The 19,341-nt window shown below is 38.9% G+C and overlaps 3 protein-coding genes across 3 annotated transcripts; all 3 read left to right on the top strand.

The window, feature by feature from the left end:
* Positions 1-1,089: 1,089 nt before the first annotated feature.
* bola3 (bolA family member 3) lies at positions 1,090-2,527 on the top strand. Its single transcript, XM_079217381.1, has 4 exons — positions 1,090-1,242; positions 1,343-1,466; positions 1,608-1,696; positions 1,933-2,527. Exons 1-4 carry the CDS (start codon positions 1,171-1,173, stop codon positions 1,996-1,998), a joined length of 351 nt encoding a protein of 116 aa, XP_079073507.1. The 5' UTR covers positions 1,090-1,170; the 3' UTR covers positions 1,999-2,527.
* Positions 2,528-3,667: 1,140 nt separating this feature from the next.
* Positions 3,668-13,147, top strand: vat1l (vesicle amine transport 1-like; the record flags this gene model as incomplete). The annotated part of the gene is made up of 9 exons (XM_079217142.1): positions 3,668-3,882; positions 4,454-4,587; positions 4,794-5,005; positions 5,497-5,639; positions 7,267-7,370; positions 8,273-8,328; positions 8,470-8,664; positions 12,194-12,277; positions 13,049-13,147. 9 exons carry the CDS (start codon positions 3,668-3,670, stop codon positions 13,145-13,147), a joined length of 1,242 nt encoding a protein of 413 aa, XP_079073268.1.
* A 3,529-nt stretch (positions 13,148-16,676) lies between these two features.
* Positions 16,677-18,408, top strand: clec3a (C-type lectin domain family 3, member A; the record flags this gene model as incomplete). The annotated part of the gene is made up of 3 exons (XM_079216596.1): positions 16,677-16,926; positions 17,016-17,102; positions 17,753-18,408. The coding sequence occupies 3 exons, from the start codon at positions 16,677-16,679 to the stop codon at positions 18,148-18,150; spliced, it is 735 nt and encodes a 244-aa protein (XP_079072722.1). The 3' UTR covers positions 18,151-18,408.
* Positions 18,409-19,341: the final 933 nt, after the last annotated feature.

Below are 19,341 nucleotides of genomic sequence, written 5' to 3'. Positions count from 1 at the left end.
CTTGATGTCTGTCCAGCTTTGTATTGTGCCCATCATTCTTTTGTATAAACAAAGCTCAGACCTGTAGTGAAAAGGGACCAAAGCCCACTGTCAACAGTCAGTAATTACTCCTCTGCCTCCATTAATGTAGGGCTCCACAACCTGCAGAGTGAGATAAGCTTCTCATTCAGACTTGTTCCGACCATTAAAATGTCAACCTGAACTTTAATAGGAGCTGAAGGCTTCAGCGTCTCTGCTGTTGTTCAGACTGATTTGTAAGGTTGAACTAAAAGGTGTTAGCCTTTACTTTTTATTTGGGGTTAACTTATAATAGGTTGAAATGTTATTACTATGATGAATTCCCCTTTATGGAAATATCAGCAGACATTTTAATGGCAGACAGAAAAAAGCCTGGTGTTACTAATTACAAAATAACGACTGTATTTCATTTAGTTATGCAGGATTCTGGTCAGGCCTTTTTTTTATACAGGAGACATTATGACATGTAACAGCAGGAAAAGCACAGGTGCAAATAATACAATTATGATGGCTTAATTCCCTTTAGCTGCTTTAGTTTCAGGGTCCTGGTATTGTACATGCGTGCTTACTGCTTTACTGGAACACATGAACAGAGCCATCATCAGTGTTATTACTTCCACCTGTGTTGTATCTGCTATAACGAGTTTAAAATGTCTGCAGTGATGAAGATCTTATAGCTTATAGTCTGGTCAAATTGAATACTTTGCATATGAAAAGGCAATGTTTTTTGTATTTAGTCTTCTCTTCTGTACCCGACTAACAGCCAGTCTGGGCTCAAACATTGTACATTAAGAAGGCATATTAACGTTGCACATATAATTCACAGTAACAGTTTTTATACTTTTAATGTACAGTTTCCCTTAACATTTTACATTTAATTCTGCGATTATACATGCTATGATTAACATGATATCTAACTAAAAGAATCCTTTAATCAATCAATCCGTTGACTTCTCAATGGTTATAACAAACGTGCTTTAACGTGATTTATTTATTGTGCATTGAGAAAAGAAAAGCGACTCACACTGAGTACCCGGATGTGTGACGTCATATTACTGAGCCGACGCTCTCTGAGGACATGACTTGTGGAACAACACAACCTGCGTGGGTTTTGTAAATGTCCCGTCATTAAACTGACTCAACATTTCCACAATGTTGGCTTGTAAACGCATTTTGACGCGCTCTGTGACTTCTGCTCTCCGGGTGCATCGCAGCAGTAATGAAGTAAATGCACTTTCACAGTCCTGCTCGCACTCAGTTCACAGGGTCGATGAGGTACGTTAACCGCAGTTTGCTCAACTCCCCCTCGCTTCTGCCTCCTCAGGTCGTGTTGTCTGGCCCGGTGCAGCGATGGCTGTCCTCACAAACGGACGGAGAGGCCCGCATCGTGACCGTACTGAAGGAGAAGTTCCCGTTGGCCGCATCGCTCAAAGTTGTGGATATATCAGGTAAACACAGAGCTGGCAGGTGCACCATATTCCAAATGTTCATTTGTAGACATAGTAATGATCATGTAGACCTGCTATATAGTGTTGTGTTGAAACCGGGGGGTGACAACATACTGCACACTGATCCTGTGCTGTGTTTAGGTGGTTGTGGAGCCATGTATGAGATCCATATAGAGTCCCATGAGTTCAAAGGAAAAAGGACTGTCCAACAACACAAACTAGTTAATCAGGTAAGTAACAACAGCACCCTGCCCAGCATATTACCTGTACCAGTATAAACTAACTAATAGTCCAAAGCAATGTGTGACATATTGTATTTGTTATTGTATTTGGCTATCATCTGTCTGTCATCATGCTTGTGAGGTTTTTAAGATTATGCCCTTATGTGGACATTGTGTACTTGAAGATGTTCATACTTGTACAGGTTCAATGGTATTCATTAGTTGTTGTGTTTTGTCCTCCACAGGCACTCAAGGAGGAGATTCAAGGAATGCACGGACTGCGAATATTCACTGATGTTCCAAAACATTAGAGAAAGTCCTTCCACTATTGAACCACAACTTGTTATTTCGTTCACCCTATCTATCATTAATGTACAGTTTGAATGAGTGTTGTTGTTAATGTGTCCGTGGCAGAAAAGCAGAGGCACATTGTTTCTGCCAGTTACACATTAACAGTGGGAAATGTGCGAGATATGATCTATTCTGAGATACATACAGGTGAAGGCTACAATACGCCCAAAATTACTTGGAAAAATTCTTCGAAAATGTCAAGTCATGTCGGTTCCTGCCCAATATGTTTTTTTTCTCTGGGTTGGTTATACTAGTGAAATAATTAGCTGTCGAGGAAGTAGTAAATACAATCGTCCTGAAGTGTGTGGAGCATTATTTTTCATATGTAACTCACAATGTGGTCACAATTTATCTGTAATTGTTCAATGAAAATTGATTGATTTAAAGTAAATGACTAACCATTGGATTGTACATGGACCTCATATGCATGCTACATATGCTTGATGATGCAAGTTGCAATAAAAAGCAGTCGCCTTCCTCCACACACTACTTACTTATTGGACTTTTTTTTATTTATTTATGTCTGAGCCATGAGATGCTTACTCTCACTTCTATTCGATATTCACATAACACTTGCCAACTAGGAGCCTCAACATTAATTATTTCCCCCCACCTCTTAAAGCAATGAACAAACAGTTGAGCAATAAAACAGTTGTTGATCACAGACAATCACAGTTTTTAAGAAACTTCAAGTAAGAGCCCTGAGCATTAAAGCTGGATCGATACATCATCTATGCTGATAAATGATACATTCATTTCAAGGTATATGTTGGCTGAAACTGAAGTATGTAAATGGCAAAGATATATTTAAACTAATAAACTGTCCCAAAGAACAGACGAGATTATTTTTACAACTGCTCGGTACATATTTTACTCTTCTTCTGGATGTGTTAAGGAGTAAGTTAAGGCAGTTTGTTGCTATATTATTAGCCACAACAAATAGTAGTTAACGTGTGCTTGTTTTCTCCCGCTTACGACATACACGCTATAGTGGTAACAACAATTTAAAAAAAAAAACGATTGCGGTTATATTTCGGGATTTTTGAAAAGTGGTATGCAAATAAAGTTAAAAAATATAGATATTGGTGTATTTAGCCGTTGAGAAGCCACACCACCACTGTCTTCTTTATCAATAGTATATTTTCACCATTCACGAATGCATGACTGGCTAGCTTATCTGTCAGGCGCACGGGAAACTTTGAGGTGAGGTGATGGTCATCCTACATTTCCCATGCGCACCTGAAGGCACCACACTTGTTGAGGGGTTTCCGTCTGTGCGTCGTGGACGTGTGAGTTGCATTTAACGTCGATAAAGTTTTGTTCACATTTCACCAGTAGGTGGTGCACTTCATACTTTATCCCGCTGCAAACGTTACAGGATGAATCATATTTCTGATTCCTGAAATGCAAACTTAAGTTGAATTAATCCGCATCCATGTGACTTGACTGGAACAAATACAAATAAAAAAAAAGACTGTTGCGAACTTTTCCGCATGATTGAATACAAGTGTAGACGGTGAGATTGATGGTGGATCGCCATCTCCACAGCGCCTGTCCGTGCGCAGGCTGCACACCACATCCCTCTGCACCCCGAGGAGGAGCGGAGAAGCAGGGCAGCGGGTCTACGACATGGCGAAAGAAGCAGCAGCTATGACGGAGGAGACGCAGTACATGATAGGCAAACATGTCGGGAAAGAAACGGAAAACGTGGAAGCCTCGGGTGACGCTAAAGAAATGCGAGCGGTCATCCTGGCAGGTTTTGGAGGGCTAAACAAACTCAGGGTGACCAAGAAGGCGATGCCCGAGCCTCAGGATGGGGAAGTGAAGATACGCGTCAAAGCATGGTAGATATACAGATCAGTGATACACGGTTCATATGCATGTTTGGGTTGTGATGTGCTCTGGCCTCCTTGATGCGTACCCCCCTCTTTACAGGATCTCTCGACAAGAATGAACGCTGAATATTTTTTGGTTTATTTCGCAGACATGAAGCCACAGGTTTTTTCTAGTGCAGGAGGTTTGCTGGCTGGAGCACGCTCACACCAACCAAACATGAAGAGCGAACTGATTGTTGCCAGCCAAGCCAGCTTTTCTTGTTTTCTTTTGGCAGATTTATTCATTTGAAATTATAATTTGTATATGATAATAATAGCTGCATTTGCAAAGTGTTGATTAAGCAGCAGTAGATTACTGCTGTCCCAATAACATATAAGCCAGTTACTTATATTGCTGATACTAATGACATAAATAGAAAAATGGGCTATCTTTAAACCTCTTAACAGCTTTTTCTAAGTGTTTGCTTTATTTGTTTAATATATGTCAGTGTAGAGACAGTTCAGATGCATGGCTTCCATTCAAATTTCTAATCAGAGGTATTTGATGTCAACAAACTGTCCTGTTTACTCTTTGTCGCAGTGGCTTAAATTTCCTGGATCTGATGGTACGTCAGGGGACTATTGATAACCCTCCGAAGCCTCCCCTTGTCCCTGGGTTTGAATGCTCTGGAATAGTAGAGTCAGTAGGTGTAAACACAACACGATTTGAGGTTAGTGTCATGAAGGATGGTAACTCTGTAATGCTGGCATGTATGAATGAATGTCGTCAGATTCTAAGCAACCAAATCTGCATCAACAACTCCAAACGTGCTATAAGCCCGACAATGATATCTCTATGTAAATCAAACCACTTAGTGCCACATGCTTGTTTCAAATTAGTGTCTGCCTGTCATCCGACTACACATGTTTCTTTCAGATAGGTGACAGAGTTATGGCCTTTGTCAATTACAATGCCTGGGCAGAAGTTGTTTGCACGCCAGTGGATTTTGTCTACAAGATGCCAGAGGAAATGACTTTTGCTGAAGCGGCTGCCTTCTCCCTGAACTTTGTGGCTGCCTATATGATGCTCTTTGAGGTTGCCAATCTGCGAGAGGGGATGTCCGTGTTGGTACACTCAGCAGGAGGTGGTGTAGTAAGTCCATTTCTTCATTGACTATTGCACAACCACAGAACAAGTTCATCCACTCTCATTGTAACTGTCTGCTTTATACCTTCAAATTAAATATGTTGCTTGTTCCATGTTGATAACTGCTGTTTCTGTCACAGCTCAGATCGCAAATTCTGACTGAATTATTCATTTAACTTGATAAATATCCTTTGGAATATTTAAAAGTTTGGAATGACTGAAATAAAGGCTTAAACAATTTAAAAAACTGTTAACTTTGATGTTATAACAAACTATTTGATTATAATTTGTACAAAGTAGATATTGTACAGCACTATATCTCAATTTCTGAATGCTTGATTCTTGTTTAAAATAAGACAAGATAATCCGTTGTAGTCCTGCAGTGGGGAAATTTCAGATTTCATGGTGTACCAGCTGTTGTCTTTGTGTGAACTTGGTATATTTGAGTTAAATCCGTGTTCTCAGACATTGATAAATTGTTGCAACTGTTTTTTCAGGGTCAAGCGGTGGCTCAGCTGTGCTCAACTGTGCCTAATGTGACCGTGTTCGGGATCGCCTCATGTTTCAAACATGCAGCCATCAAAGACTCTATGACTCACCTCTTTGACAGAAATGTTGATTATATACAAGAGGTGAAAAAGTAAGCATGAAAAGTTTGTCCGTAGTCTGTTTTTAGTTCCTCGTGGTGTATTTTCACAAGCAATAATTTATTCATGTAATAAATAATAATTTCACGGCCTCATCAGGCATATTCACTGTAGCATTTTATACGTGTGCACTATTGTGATGACGTGGACCGTACTGAGTGCAGAGGGCTGTGCAAGGAGGCAGATGTTACCTGTTGCCTTATTTGGTATTGTGGGGCTGTGGTCACCATGGCAACTCACAGCTCATCTGAGAGAGCAGCAGCATTGTGTAGGGCGGAGGTCTTCACTGGCAATGTGGGACAACGGAGCCAATTAGGGCCGAGCATTGATGCCCTACACATTCCATTCACCAGACGGCAGGCCGTCAGCCAGTTTGCACTACAAAGAAAACACCTTGGAGTGCCTGATATTTGATGTAGTGTGATGTATGTCTGCTCCTTTTATGCTGTGATGTTTAATCTTTTTTTGTAAAGCTTTTGATTATAGAGAGAACTCCAACAACATCCTTGGGGCTACTGTATGCTGTTGATTCGGTTAAGCAGGATACATGCACCATGCATGAAACATGCTGTATGATTATATTTTTAAGATTATAATATATAGGGATTCAGATTTTTTTTTCACAAGGACTGATTGTTTCATGTTTTCTGCCTACATATCAACAGTGGTAGTGGATTATTATGCCTTTCATCTCTCTGGCCCACACATTCTTCTCAGGATCAAGAGCAAAGTACAATTAAATTAGTCCTTTTACAAAAGGCAAAAACCATGGGAATCACAAGACCACCAAGCAGTTTAGCCAAACAGGTGTCCAGGGCCACAAGGCAGAGGGTAGTTGCATTTATTATAACATGCCGTTCATTCTTTTATGTCCATGCCTTTAATGACTCTCATTATGGCAAACTTCTTCGTCTGATTGATTCTGTGTGCGAGCATTACACCTTGTTGTTACACGCATGTTGCTGATGAGGAGTGATGTGGGTCTTGCAAAACAGGTTCTTCATAAGAGAACTGTAGGAGTTTTTTTTACTGTAGTCAAAAGTTAAAAAAAAAACATAGTTTTTGTTGTACTGCAACTTTTTCTCAAAGTAATATCCCCGAGATTCAATGCTCATAACTTATAAATCAATAATTGGATGAAACTGAACTGCTCTATGACTCACAGGCTGAATATAGAATTCAGATTTTCACTTTATTATTAAATGCTCACAGTCGTAAACAAGGTAATACAGCCACATCACTGTAAATGTATGAAGCTGACCTCTGATTGCACTTTATCTCAACTGAAAGCTGAAACGGTTAGTTGATCAACTGATTAGTCAAGAGACAGAAAATGAATCTGCAACCATTTAAGGGCTGCAACTCATTTTCTTTACCGAGTAATTTTCATATTAGTTGAACATAGAATGTCATAGAATAGTGAAAAGCAGTCGAACCCAAAGGATACTCCCTTTATTATTATACAATGTGAGAATGTGGAACCAGGGAATGCTTGGAAATAACTGGGGAAAGAAGCAATAGTTGCAGCTTTCATATTCAAACTAAATAATTATTTAATTAGATTATATGAAGAAAAAAATGTCAGTGAACTTTAGCTTTACTTTATTCTTAATGTTTTAGGATTTCTCCAGAGGGAGTAGACATCGTGTTGGACTGCCTGTGTGGGGACAACACAGGGAAAGGCCTGACTCTGCTGAGGCCTTTGGGAACCTACATACTCTACGGTAACAATACTTTTTTACTATACTATTTGGTACTTTCATAGTGGAAATAACTACATTTGCATTGCATTTGTGTGTTGACAAATGTTTGTTGATTTGCTTCAAGTTGATATTAGCAGTTAAAGGAATAGTTCAACATTTTGGCAACACACTTATACGCTCTCTTGACAAGGGTTATATGTTAAATATGAAGCTTGAGCCAAGAGACAGTTAGCATAGGTTAGCATAAAGACTGAAATTGGGGAAACAGTACGTCTGGTGATAACAAGACTTCAGGAAGTCATAACTCAAGGACAAGAAATAGTCTGGCACATAAAAACGGTGAATTGAAGATGTTGTTCCCTTTCGGCGGAGCTATAGCTGCTTCCTCCTGTTGGCAGTCTTTTTGCTCAGCCAAGCTAACCATGTCCTGGCTATAGTTTATTTTTTAACAGACAGATAAGTCGTATTGGTACTCTAATCAAATTCTTTGCAAAAACAAAATTCCCCACAATATCACACTATTACATAAAAGATGAGTCTTGCATTAATTTATTGTATTGGCAGCCGAACTAGGTGTGAGATAATGAAGCTCACTTGAACAAAACATACTCCATCCATTGACTGCAACTGACAAGTATTGTCCTTCACAACTACCATACTTGTCTGACTTGTTAATTACTTTAGTTTGTGTTCAGTCTCATGGATCAACTAGCAGGGAAATTCATTCATTCATTCATCAGTTCATTAGTTTTAGTTTTACTGACCATGTGCAAAGGCATGCTTTCACAGATCTAAGGGTCTGAAGGTGCCAACTGTTCCTCCCCAACCTTCACCCTTCATGCAAGGCTGCCTGTCATTGGCCAGTCACTTCTGACCAGAATTTTGCACAGCATACAACAATCCTTTTATTTTTGTTTCTTCAGGCGCGTCAAACTTGGTAACTGGGGAAACAAAGAGTTTCTTCAGCTTTGCAAAATCTGTGAGTCAGAGATGCAGTCTATTCTCAACATTTATGGGAAACAATACTACCCAATGAACATTTCATAATTTCATGGCAAAATGAATCACAAAGGAGTCACTTGGGATGAACGTGTCTCTGTGTTTTTTTCTTGTTCTTCAGTGGTGGCAGGTGGAGAAGGTGAACCCTATTAAACTATACGAGGAGAACAAAGTCATAGCAGGATTCTCACTCCTCAACCTTCTCTTCAAACACGGGAAATGTAATCTTGTGAAATCAGTTATGGACAAACTCTTGTGTCTCTATGACCAAAAGAAGATCAAGCCGGTTGTGGACTCCCTATGGGCGCTGGAGGAGGTAAGACCCTGGGGTGATCAGAGGGTGTAGGACAGTGAATGAAGTCAATGATGAGCACATTTAAAATGATCTAATCACAGTGGTTATACAAACAGAGATGCAGGGTTTAAAATTGAAGAGAATATTTCATGCAAACATCTTGGACAGCATATAATCTGTGGTTTGTTACTGTTGCTTTCTGTGGGACGTTGTTAGCGGTTCTTGCACATTCTTCCACAGATGGTGGGTAGGTTGCATCTTCCCGTTTCACAATTATTCCACACCAACACAGCCTGTCAGGCCATACTGTACGTCAATCCCTTTACTTTCTACAAACTCTTTTAACTGTGGTTCTTCAATTTCTGGGGGATCTTTGTACAGTACACCTATCCTTCACCAACATATTCTAATCACAATAGCCACTTTTCACATGGACCTCAACAAGTAGCAGTGTGACGTCTGCTTGCTTAGGTCTTGATCTTGGCTCAGGACATAACAGGTATATCCATTGCAGTCCTCGGTATCTTTGTGTCGACTGTTTGATGCAGGGTTGAGGCACTATGACAATCACTTCTGGTCCTTTTCGGTTTGAGGTGCATTTGCCGCTGAATTCGACGTGCATCACAGCACACTGCGCCTAAAGTTCAACCAGGTCAGGGCAGCATGCTCGCAATTGGAAATAATGTTTTTCAGAGCGCAGTGTTGCTGTTGTCGTGTTGTGTCTGAAAGGGCCATTACTGGTAAATTAAGTTCACAAGAACCTTTGGTGGGCCATTACCTCTTGACATCCCAGGTGTTACCCTTGCCTCAAGAAACACTCTCAGTAGACAGGAAACAGGAGGATGGTCGAAATATCGAAACCTTTCCTACATGTCTTATGTCTTGTTGGTTATTTTAGTATCTTTTAAGACATCCCTCTTTTGGTCAGATCATAAACACACACACAAAAAAAGGTTGCTACTGATCATTTTAAAGGCTCTACTCGTCCAGCTACACAGATGTGTTCACTTTTTTGCCTGATAACAGCATTTCTGAATTTGAACTGGTCATTGCAGTTTTTAACAACATTTTTTCCCCAATGAAAATTCCAATTTTGAATAAAAAGGGACAGCCCTTGTGTGGCCATGTACAGATGGTGCTTCATTGATTAGTTGCACCTGTGATGGGAGGGGCTACAACTTAATTGCTGTTATTGGTTGATGAAGCGTGGTGTCAAAATGTTATTCTGGCATAGCTCGGTGCAACTTTTTAACTGGGCATTTTTAATACTAAAAATCACGAGACATGAAAATGTGAAAATTTCACAGCAGACATTTAGACTGCCATAGCAAGAAAGGCACCAGCAATACAACATGTCTGTTCAATTTTCTCCTTGCTATCACATGTAAAAAATATCTGCAGGGAAATAGGGTGATTCAATGTTTATCCTGGGCAGGAAATATTTGTCCATAACTTTTATGAACCACAACTGTAGAGTCAAAAGGATGAAAGCCACTGTCTGCGGTCATGAGGTATATCTCCATTTCTATTCGCTCCCTATTAGTGTACTTATGGTCCCATTAAAACTTAAGCTACAGCCATTTCCTCTGCATAACGTTTTACCTAAAAGCAATTTGCCTAATTGTTCACACCAGTAACATCAGAAGGCATATAGCACATCCTTACATACCCTCTTTTCAAGTAAAAGTTTGGAATTTGTTCCACACCCAAAAATACTTCAAGAATTCAGGTAGAAGTTGAGTTATTGCAGGTAACAAGTCATTCTGAACTTTGTAGCTCCAGTCAGAGAGATAACAGGTTGATGAAACGATCTTCAGATCTTTATTTCTCATGGGAAACTGCGCCGGTACTGATTGTCTTTAAACTTTGGCAGAGTTGTTGGCTATTCACTAGAACCATTGCCCATGAAGAATCTCATTAGAGTGGAGGATCGCGTGGGATGTAGTGTCAGGGGCACAGCCTGCCTCATTTGTTCATATGCCTGGACCGAGAATTCAGAGGGCGGTAGTTTACATGTTGACCCTGGCAACAGTTGTTGTGACCAAAGCAGAATAACTGGACCACCAGCAGTTTTAGTTTGGAAAAATGTAACCTCGGAATCCCAAGGTCAATGCTATGTAGAATACTTAAAACATATAATTAAGCCTACATGCAGTATATTGCAGATATTGTTTTAAAGTATCAGGAAGGACCCATTACACCTACAATGGAAGTGAATCTTACTCCCTCTTGCTACCGAGCAGCAAAGTGCATGACAAGCCGCTGACCTGTTTTTGCTCCTGGCTTAATTTGGCTATTTCTTTTAGCAAGGAATGCTTGTGACACAATGGCATCCAGACAAAGAGGTGCATTCAGTTGTCTGTTTGTGTGGACTGTAGTGAGAAAGCAAGATATGGCATCCTGATTAATCTTTTGTGATGTGTGATTTCTTTTAAATCTCAGCAACAAGTGAGTCAGACAAGCTTTAATGAGGAGCATTGGAGTTTTGTTGTTTACAAGTTTTGACCTGCAGGTGTTTGTTGGAAGTATGGATTGATGTTGGACACGGTTGAGAAAATGTCGCAGTAAATTCTTGCACACGTAGACTCCACCACGATGTGGCCATTGGGGTGCTGGCAGATGGCACCGATGGAAGATTGAAGCTTTAAAGCTGTGGTGTGTCGTTGAGTTGGAGAAAATCTGGGAAATGATTGCACCTGCTCCACAACTCCCATTCCACCACCGTGCAGCTCGAAGCAATCAGACTGCAGATGATTAACAATATGGACCGAAGCGCTGATTTTCTTAAGCAGCACTTTCTTAAGCAGATTGTCAACTGGTTTGAGCTTTTAAAGATATCTAAATAATTTGTTTTTGCAGGATGTGACTCACTTTAACATTATGAGACGTAATTTATTTCTTATTAGAGCCCACGTTGGGTGGCGCCCTAAAGCTGGTTAATCAAATCTTACACGCTTATATTGTCCCCGCAATCATGAAGCTGTGTACTTGTGTGCTTCATATAAACCTTCTTCATTGTGACGTCAATGGATGGTTCAGGATGAGTCAGCATCATTTAGTTTATTAAGGCCATTCACTTTTATCACAGAGCAAGTTTAGGTTATGGCTGCTCTGAGGAAGTGGTTTTGTGTCTGTAATGACAAATGGTTGGATACGTGACTTTGTGTGGATTCAGATGACAAAAGAGTTTTTTCAGCAGGTGCTTTCAAATGTCTTTCCAGCGTTGCAACGAGCTTCCGGTTGGAGAGCTTTTATTGTTCTTGTCATTCACCAATTTTATCAGCAGAAATACAAAGTCTTTTGACACCCTTGTTACTCAAACTCTTAAAAATGTAACTTTGTTGTACTGGTTGCTTTGTGCTTTTCTATAAAAATGACTTGGACTTAGACGCACCAGTATAATACTGTTTAAAAACAAGAACTTCTCTGATAGTATAAAATAGTCGATATTTGATGAGATTTCATTTGTGAAATCACAGTCGATGTGTGTATGTTGTATTTCACCAGTTCTGCTTGTTGAAAGTGAGTTATTGTTGTGTTTTATTTTCAGGTAAAAGAGGCCATGCAGAGAATTCATGACAGAGGCAACATAGGAAAACTCATTCTGGATGTTGAGAAGTCTCCTACCCCTCTGGTAACATTTTAAATGTTTTTAATGTTGTGGTTTTTTTCTTCAAATAAATTGTTGGAATTAATAGACGGGGCTTTTGAGCTCTTGATCTAAAGTGCAGATCTATAAAGATAAATAATTGTCACACCGATTTATGCAACAGCACTTTACATCTTTTACAGTAAAAGTGGCTGATAAATTGATTCCAAAGTAACGTGAATGAAAGTATTATATGACATCAGTGGTTGAGGGCACATGACTTACAGGCAAAAGAGAAAAAGGGAAGATGGCAATCAATTGGTAGATATAAAATTATGTACAACACAAACCATTTTTGCGGAGTTACAATAACTTATAGAAGATTTAAAAAAATAGTAGTCCCTTGTTCCCTTATTTATTTAGAGATAATTTTTTAAGAACATCTGAGGTGAAAATGCTTCTCAGAAACACTATAACATCGGATTTTCTGATCTATGTGCTTTGTTACATTTGACATTTCTGATGCCTGCAGCTAATTGTCAGGTCATAAGGAGGTAGTGAGTAGGACTCCCTCTTGTTTTACAGCCGTCGCTTCCATAGTGATACATCACATCAAACCTAGAAACACTATTAGACGTTGAGCCATGTTCGTATTGAAAGTATAGACCTTGTATAACGCTTTTATTAGCATTAGAGGACACATTTAAATATTTACCGTACCACTTGATGAACAAATCCCATGTGTTCACCGCTATGTTCTCTGTATATGTTGCTCAGTAGACAGTTAATGACGGCTGATTAACATTTCACCACTAGATGGCCAGCGACAGCACAGAGACCAGTGAGGCGGGAGAGGAAGAGGAGGAGCCAGAGGGAGACAACGACAGCAAGGAGCGAATGCCCTTCATCCACTGAACAGGTCTAGAGGCTGCAGAGGCTGCACAGATTCACCAGGGGAACACAACCACACACACATGTTGTGCAGTATGTATGTATGTATGTATGTATGCATGCATGCATGCATGTGCTGTATGCATGTATTCATGTATGCATGAATGGATGTATGTACAGTATATGTTTGTGCCTCTTGTCTGTTACCTATTGTTTGTCAGGTGATTGGTCAAGCAAACGTTTTGGGTAAATGTTTTTCACCCAGGCAACAGGTGCAAGTGCCATTCTAAATGTAGTATTATATTGTTTACGGTATTATGAAGTCATGTCATGCGAGCCAATAATGTAATTGTGTTAATTTCACTATTAATTGCATCTGCCAACTGTTAATTGACTGAATAAGCATTAAAAGCTGCTGACTTGCTATATCACTTTAAGATTATTACCCTTAAAAAACGATTTACTAATGTACACAAGGGTTGTTTACTATAACAAGCTTAACATGTCTTAACATTTCACAATATAATGTTATTTGGTTCTCAATAGCTGTAAAAAAAAAAAATGAAAGCAAACGATTGACATAAGTTTGAGCAAGGTGTGAGCCACGGAAGGGTCAAGAGGTTTGTGTTTAGATATTTGCACAATATTTAATTCTTAGGGGCCAACCTTGTATGTCATTGGATCCCCAGTGCCTTCAACATCAACAACACATGAGCGTTTAATACTTGAAATGCTTTTCTTGTGTAAAGTTTGCATTGAACAAACCAACAAAATAGGTATTTTTAACTGGAATACGAAAACAGATTAATGACCTATTAAAAGCTCTTCCTCGTCTGATCATATTATTTGTAATTAGGTTAATATACGGTTCCACCAGATCTCTGTAGTAAGTTATTGTTGTTTCCCTTCTGTACACTCAGAACTTTGACTAAAATACATTATATATGACACCATACAGTGGTACATTTATGAACAGGTCACAAACATTTATAAAAATATACTGTATGTAAATACAAGAAAACATGAGATGAATCAGTGAATTCAGAATTTTCTTAGGGGGGTTCATGAAGTGGTCAGACTGTTTGTGGAGCCTTTGCTTTGCTGGTCTGATCAAAGTTGTTTACTTGCTGGTGCCTCACAACAAAGTGCCATACGACTCCAACATAACATTTATTTTTACAATGAGCTGGTGTCTCAAGGCCGGGAGGTTTAGGTCTGAGCAACGCTGTGTGTTACTTTATTTAAGTCTGATGCCCTCTGCTTTACTCCACATCTGCATGTTGTTAATGAAATGTAAGAGAAGAACGACTGACAAAGATCAAATGTTCACACTCACATGTTTTAAATGACTGGTCTGTTTCTATTTTTAATTCATCCAAGTAAAAACTAACTATTGTTTTCACTACTTCTTGGGCCTTGCTTATTCAATGTATTTTATATTGGCTAGTCATCTGAAATATTTATTACTTTACTTGAATTCTTAAAAAACAGAAACCAGAGTACAATGACACTTAATCATGCCATTTAAAGAAATTAAAATAAAGGATCAACGTAGTCACACCAAAACCATATATAGATACATGCTGAAGAGACCGTATGGGTGTAGACTAGTGATGATTTGAGTCATTTTAGAGGTTGATTTCTAGACTTGGAAGTAAGGATAATGACGTGTAGACACTGTGGAAATAATTGTAATTTTGATGCCTTTAATGTCAGGTCTGCTGTGTGTGTGTGTGTGTGTGAGAGAGAGAGAGAGTGAGTGAGTGAGTGCATGTTTTTAAGTGTATGTATATTATTTGAAGTGTTTAGTACTGTAGTTTGTTCACAAAATCTCTTATAAACTCTGGTTAACCTGTGGTCGTATTTATTTTTGTCACATTTTCTGTTTTGTACTTTGAGTACAGCTCTGTTTACTTGAATAAATGTATCTGCAGAGTATGCCGGGATTGGGGTTTTGGTTTAGTTCAATGTTTTCATTTATTTCACATTTATTTCACATTTTCGATTCATATCGTTCCTTGCCTTTATTTAATGTTGTCTTTCTTCTCCTTTAATATATTATTGAAATAATATATGCATTTATTTCTAGCTTCTACCTGGACTTGATTAGAAGTTGAGATGTTAAAATGTTTTTTTGGTTGATAGTATGCTTCACAACATAGACTATGGTACTAATAAACTGCACATTCTGCACAATCCCTCCGTTTGGCGCCAGGTGGCACCAAAGTCAGGGATTTTTAAAATGATCTGTAGACAGTGGTTTAATGTTTCTGTGACACTGAGGGACTACGTGTCTCAAAGGAGAAAAATAAGAAGCATGCTGCTGTCGAATAATTAACGACATGTTCTAGCAGTACTCCATTGTACAACGGTTAACCTTTGCAAAGATGTTACCAGGTAGTCAGTAAAGCCAGATCCAGTGTATGTGCTGTTGCCAGAACTGCTGCAAGTTTTATTTGTAGATCTATGTAATTGGCATCTTAATCATTATTATTATTATTATTATTATTATTGATTAAACCAGAACTATTGGACATGTTTCTCATCCTGTCTGCCTCGGGGTGGAAAATATAGATTGCATTGGAATAGCATACAATAATTTGTTGTACATCTTTTTTTAAGTGCAATCTAAACCAACAACTTGGACTCGATACTGTGTGATGGGTCCAAACATGTTACATACAGTGCCTTTCCACATCCATTTACAGCTACTGTGTGTCACATCAAACACAATAAATAATGCTATTTTAAAGCATTTTTACGTGCATGTTTAGAGGACTATCTTGACATACATGTAGTATTGCAATTAATAAAAGTATCAGAGTTTTCGATTAACAACCTTATTTGCTTCGAATACATAATAATTATTAGTAGTATTTAATGGGGGAGGGGCTAGTGCTTAGAAGTGTACAATTTAAAGACAGCAAAATGGGAAAAATTCTTGAGCTAGTTTTGAGAGTTGTATTGCTATACTAAGCCTGTTTGCCCAAAGGTTTTTTCTTATTAAGCTCCCCCCCTGCCATCTGTGTACATCTCACTCTAAAAATAGCTTTGCACCGAGCAGGGAGCTGCATTTCCTGTGGTTTATTCAAAGTTTTATTTTGAGAGATTATACAACTGCAAGTCTGTGTGATTGGAATATTTAAAAACATCTAGAGTGTATAGGTAGCAGCACAGTTAAATATGTTTTAATTTACTGAAAGTTGTAAATTACCTTTAGTGTGTACCACTCAATGTATACATGGATCTTATATTTCACAGGTGATATAATTTGACAGTTTTAAGGTTATATTAGGTGCAAGGTTATTTCTCACGTGTTAAAAAGGGATTTAGCGTGTCCAAAACTGACATGGAACAGGGATGGGACGATCAACACTCAAAGCAGTCAATGAATTTCCAGTTTGTTTGTGAAATGAAAGGGGAAACTGCTTAGTGCACCTTGTCCCAAGAAAATATTTATCAAAAGCCAGACACAAGGAAATCCTTATTTGCCACTCCACCCTTATACCTCTCTCACTGCCTCCTGATGTTTGGACAAAAACATTTGGAGCCAATGCAGGGAGAGTACCCAGAAAGGCACACAGAGGGGCCAGTATATATATTGAGCTGCCTGCAGTCGTTTTGGTTTCTTTCACAGCAGTACAAGGTGTGCCACTGTGTGCTGTCACTGTCGGATCCACTGGCCTCAGAAATGGCACATCTGGCCCTCACTGTCCTCCTCGTTCTTTGCTTCTCCTTGCTCCACTGCAGCTCCAGCGGTCCGTCTCGCACCAGGAAGGCTGTGTCATCCCGTCAGTCTGGAGGTAACTAAATATACACACAGTTCTTGAATAACATGCTTGCCACCAATGCTCATCTGACCTGTTGCTCTGGCCTCTTCATGGAGATGCAGCTGCAGAAGAAGATGAAGTGAAGACCCAGCTTGAGAGGTTGTGGCAGGAGGTGAACTCACTGAAGGAGATGCAGGCGTTGCAGACAGGTACCGCCCACTACCGCTCACTACATTCATAAAGATTAAAGACAGAAGGGATGACAGTAATAGATTAGATTCATAAGCATTACTGCACTCCAGTATGTTTGTAAGTAAATAAGAAATAAATTATGGGACAATGGTTGGTAAGGATATCGTTATGATTTTAGGTTGCAGTATGTTATGGTGCTTTTTGCTCACTGTTAATTGTTATTTAAGCCAATGAGCCGCTATGAAAGTGTGGACTTAATAGATTGTGAACTTCTTAGTGTGCTGAGTCAACAGCAGAGAGCAGCAACACTCTTATGAGCCATTACTTTATATACTAAAAGGTTGAATTGCAGAAGGGAATAATGTGAGCGACACACACATTATATGGAACATTAAAAACATGAAAATGATTGTGTATTTTAGTTTTTGTCTCTTTTTTAATACTTTTAGTTGATCATATGAAAATACGATAAGTATTTATTTATTGTTGTTTATTATTTTGATTATTTTCTTTTCTTGGCTAAGTAATTATTGACTATTCCGACCGAACTATCTAGGTTAATGACTGGCTGCAAGAATTGCTACAAATTCTGTTGGAGAAAAAGTGGGATCAAAAAAATACAATAATACAAAAGATTAAATTACAATAAAGTGCTTTGTGTTTTCAGTCTGTCTCCGTGGCATCAAAGCTTACAGGAAGTGTTATCTCACAATTGAGGAAACAAAACATTACCATGAAGCAAATGAAGACTGCATTGCACAAGGAGGAACTCTTGCAACGCCACGGGACATGATGGAAAACAACGAACTAAGAGACTATGCAAAGAGGAGTGCTCCTGGATCCAAGGACTTCTGGATCGGTGTTGCAGACATAGTGAAAGAAGGCCAGTATGTTGATGTCAACAGCCTGCCAGTCAGCTACTTCAACTGGGACCGCTCCAAGAAGCAGCCCACAGGAACGAAGAGGGAGAGCTGTGTTGCACTTTCAGTAGTTGCACAAGGAAAGTGGTACGATGAGGTGTGTCGCAGCCTCAAAAAGTACATCTGTGAATATGTTATTCCCTAAAGGAGACAAATAGGTTGTTGACAACTTGATGATCATTCATGCAGGTCATTCATTCTAAATGTTTTGTCAAATCTCTGCTCATTCATAATGGAAACATGACTTGTATTATGAAATATGTTTTATTCCAATAAGTCTCTGTGGTTATAAACTAATTAGCTTTAATACACAATTAACTGTTATCATTAGATAATCAGGTGAAAGGTGATTTATGTTACATCTGACTACTTCATAATGTCTTAAATCCTCAGGAGATGACCAAACCGCATGAATACATTCTGGATAAAGTTAAATAAACAAGAATGTAAACTTGTTGTTTTGATCCAACTATTTCATTTTGCACTTGCTTTTTCTTCTTCTTTTCTGCTTAAGTCTAATGTATTCATCATCAGTTAACAAAAGACTGATCAATTGCCTAATAGTAAAACTGGGTTTTTAGGGGGGGGGGGTCATTGAGGGTGTGGGGTGCCTGGTAAGTAATAGATGTGCTCTATGCGTTTGGTAGCTTTTTTTTTCTACAGCAGTGCATCACATGCTTTCACATTCACTGCAGATTCTGTGCATGCAACCATTGACCATGCCAATCATTCTCACTATTGCTCTTTCATACATACATACATACATACATACATACACACATACATACATATATATATATATATATATATATATATATATATATATATATATATATATATATATATATATATATATATAGAATCCATCACAAAATAATTAAGGTTGACAAAAACATCATGTAGAGATTGGGAAGATATTGTTTGACAATAACTACTGATTGATTATAAAATGCACTCTATTTAATCATCAAAAACTGCTGTGATCTGTGTGGATCAAAAACAATACAACACACACACACACACCCCCCGACGTCACCCTGGCCGCACACATCACGCACGCTTGTCTGGATGGAATGTGACGCCAAAGCTCCCTGAGTGGAGTCTCGCGGAGTAAAACACCGGCCATCTTTCTCTATGTATAGCAGGGCACTTTGTGTTCGGGTAGTAGAACCGTGTTGCGATCACTTTAAAACGCCTACAACTTTTAGCAAGTTTAATTTTACTATCCAAGTATCACAACTTACTCCAAACGGGACACAAACGATGTTTGCGTTTCTCGCTGTGAAGTTCAGTCGCTGACACCCTCGTCCGGATAGATACTTGTCCAAACTGTCGC

Source organism: Taurulus bubalis (genome assembly GCF_910589615.1).
Source record: "Taurulus bubalis genome assembly, chromosome: 4".
Classification (NCBI taxonomy): Eukaryota; Metazoa; Chordata; class Actinopteri; order Perciformes; family Cottidae; genus Taurulus; species Taurulus bubalis.
The sequence above is the reverse complement of the archived record's forward strand: the minus strand, read 5'-3'. Positions and strand labels throughout refer to the sequence as shown.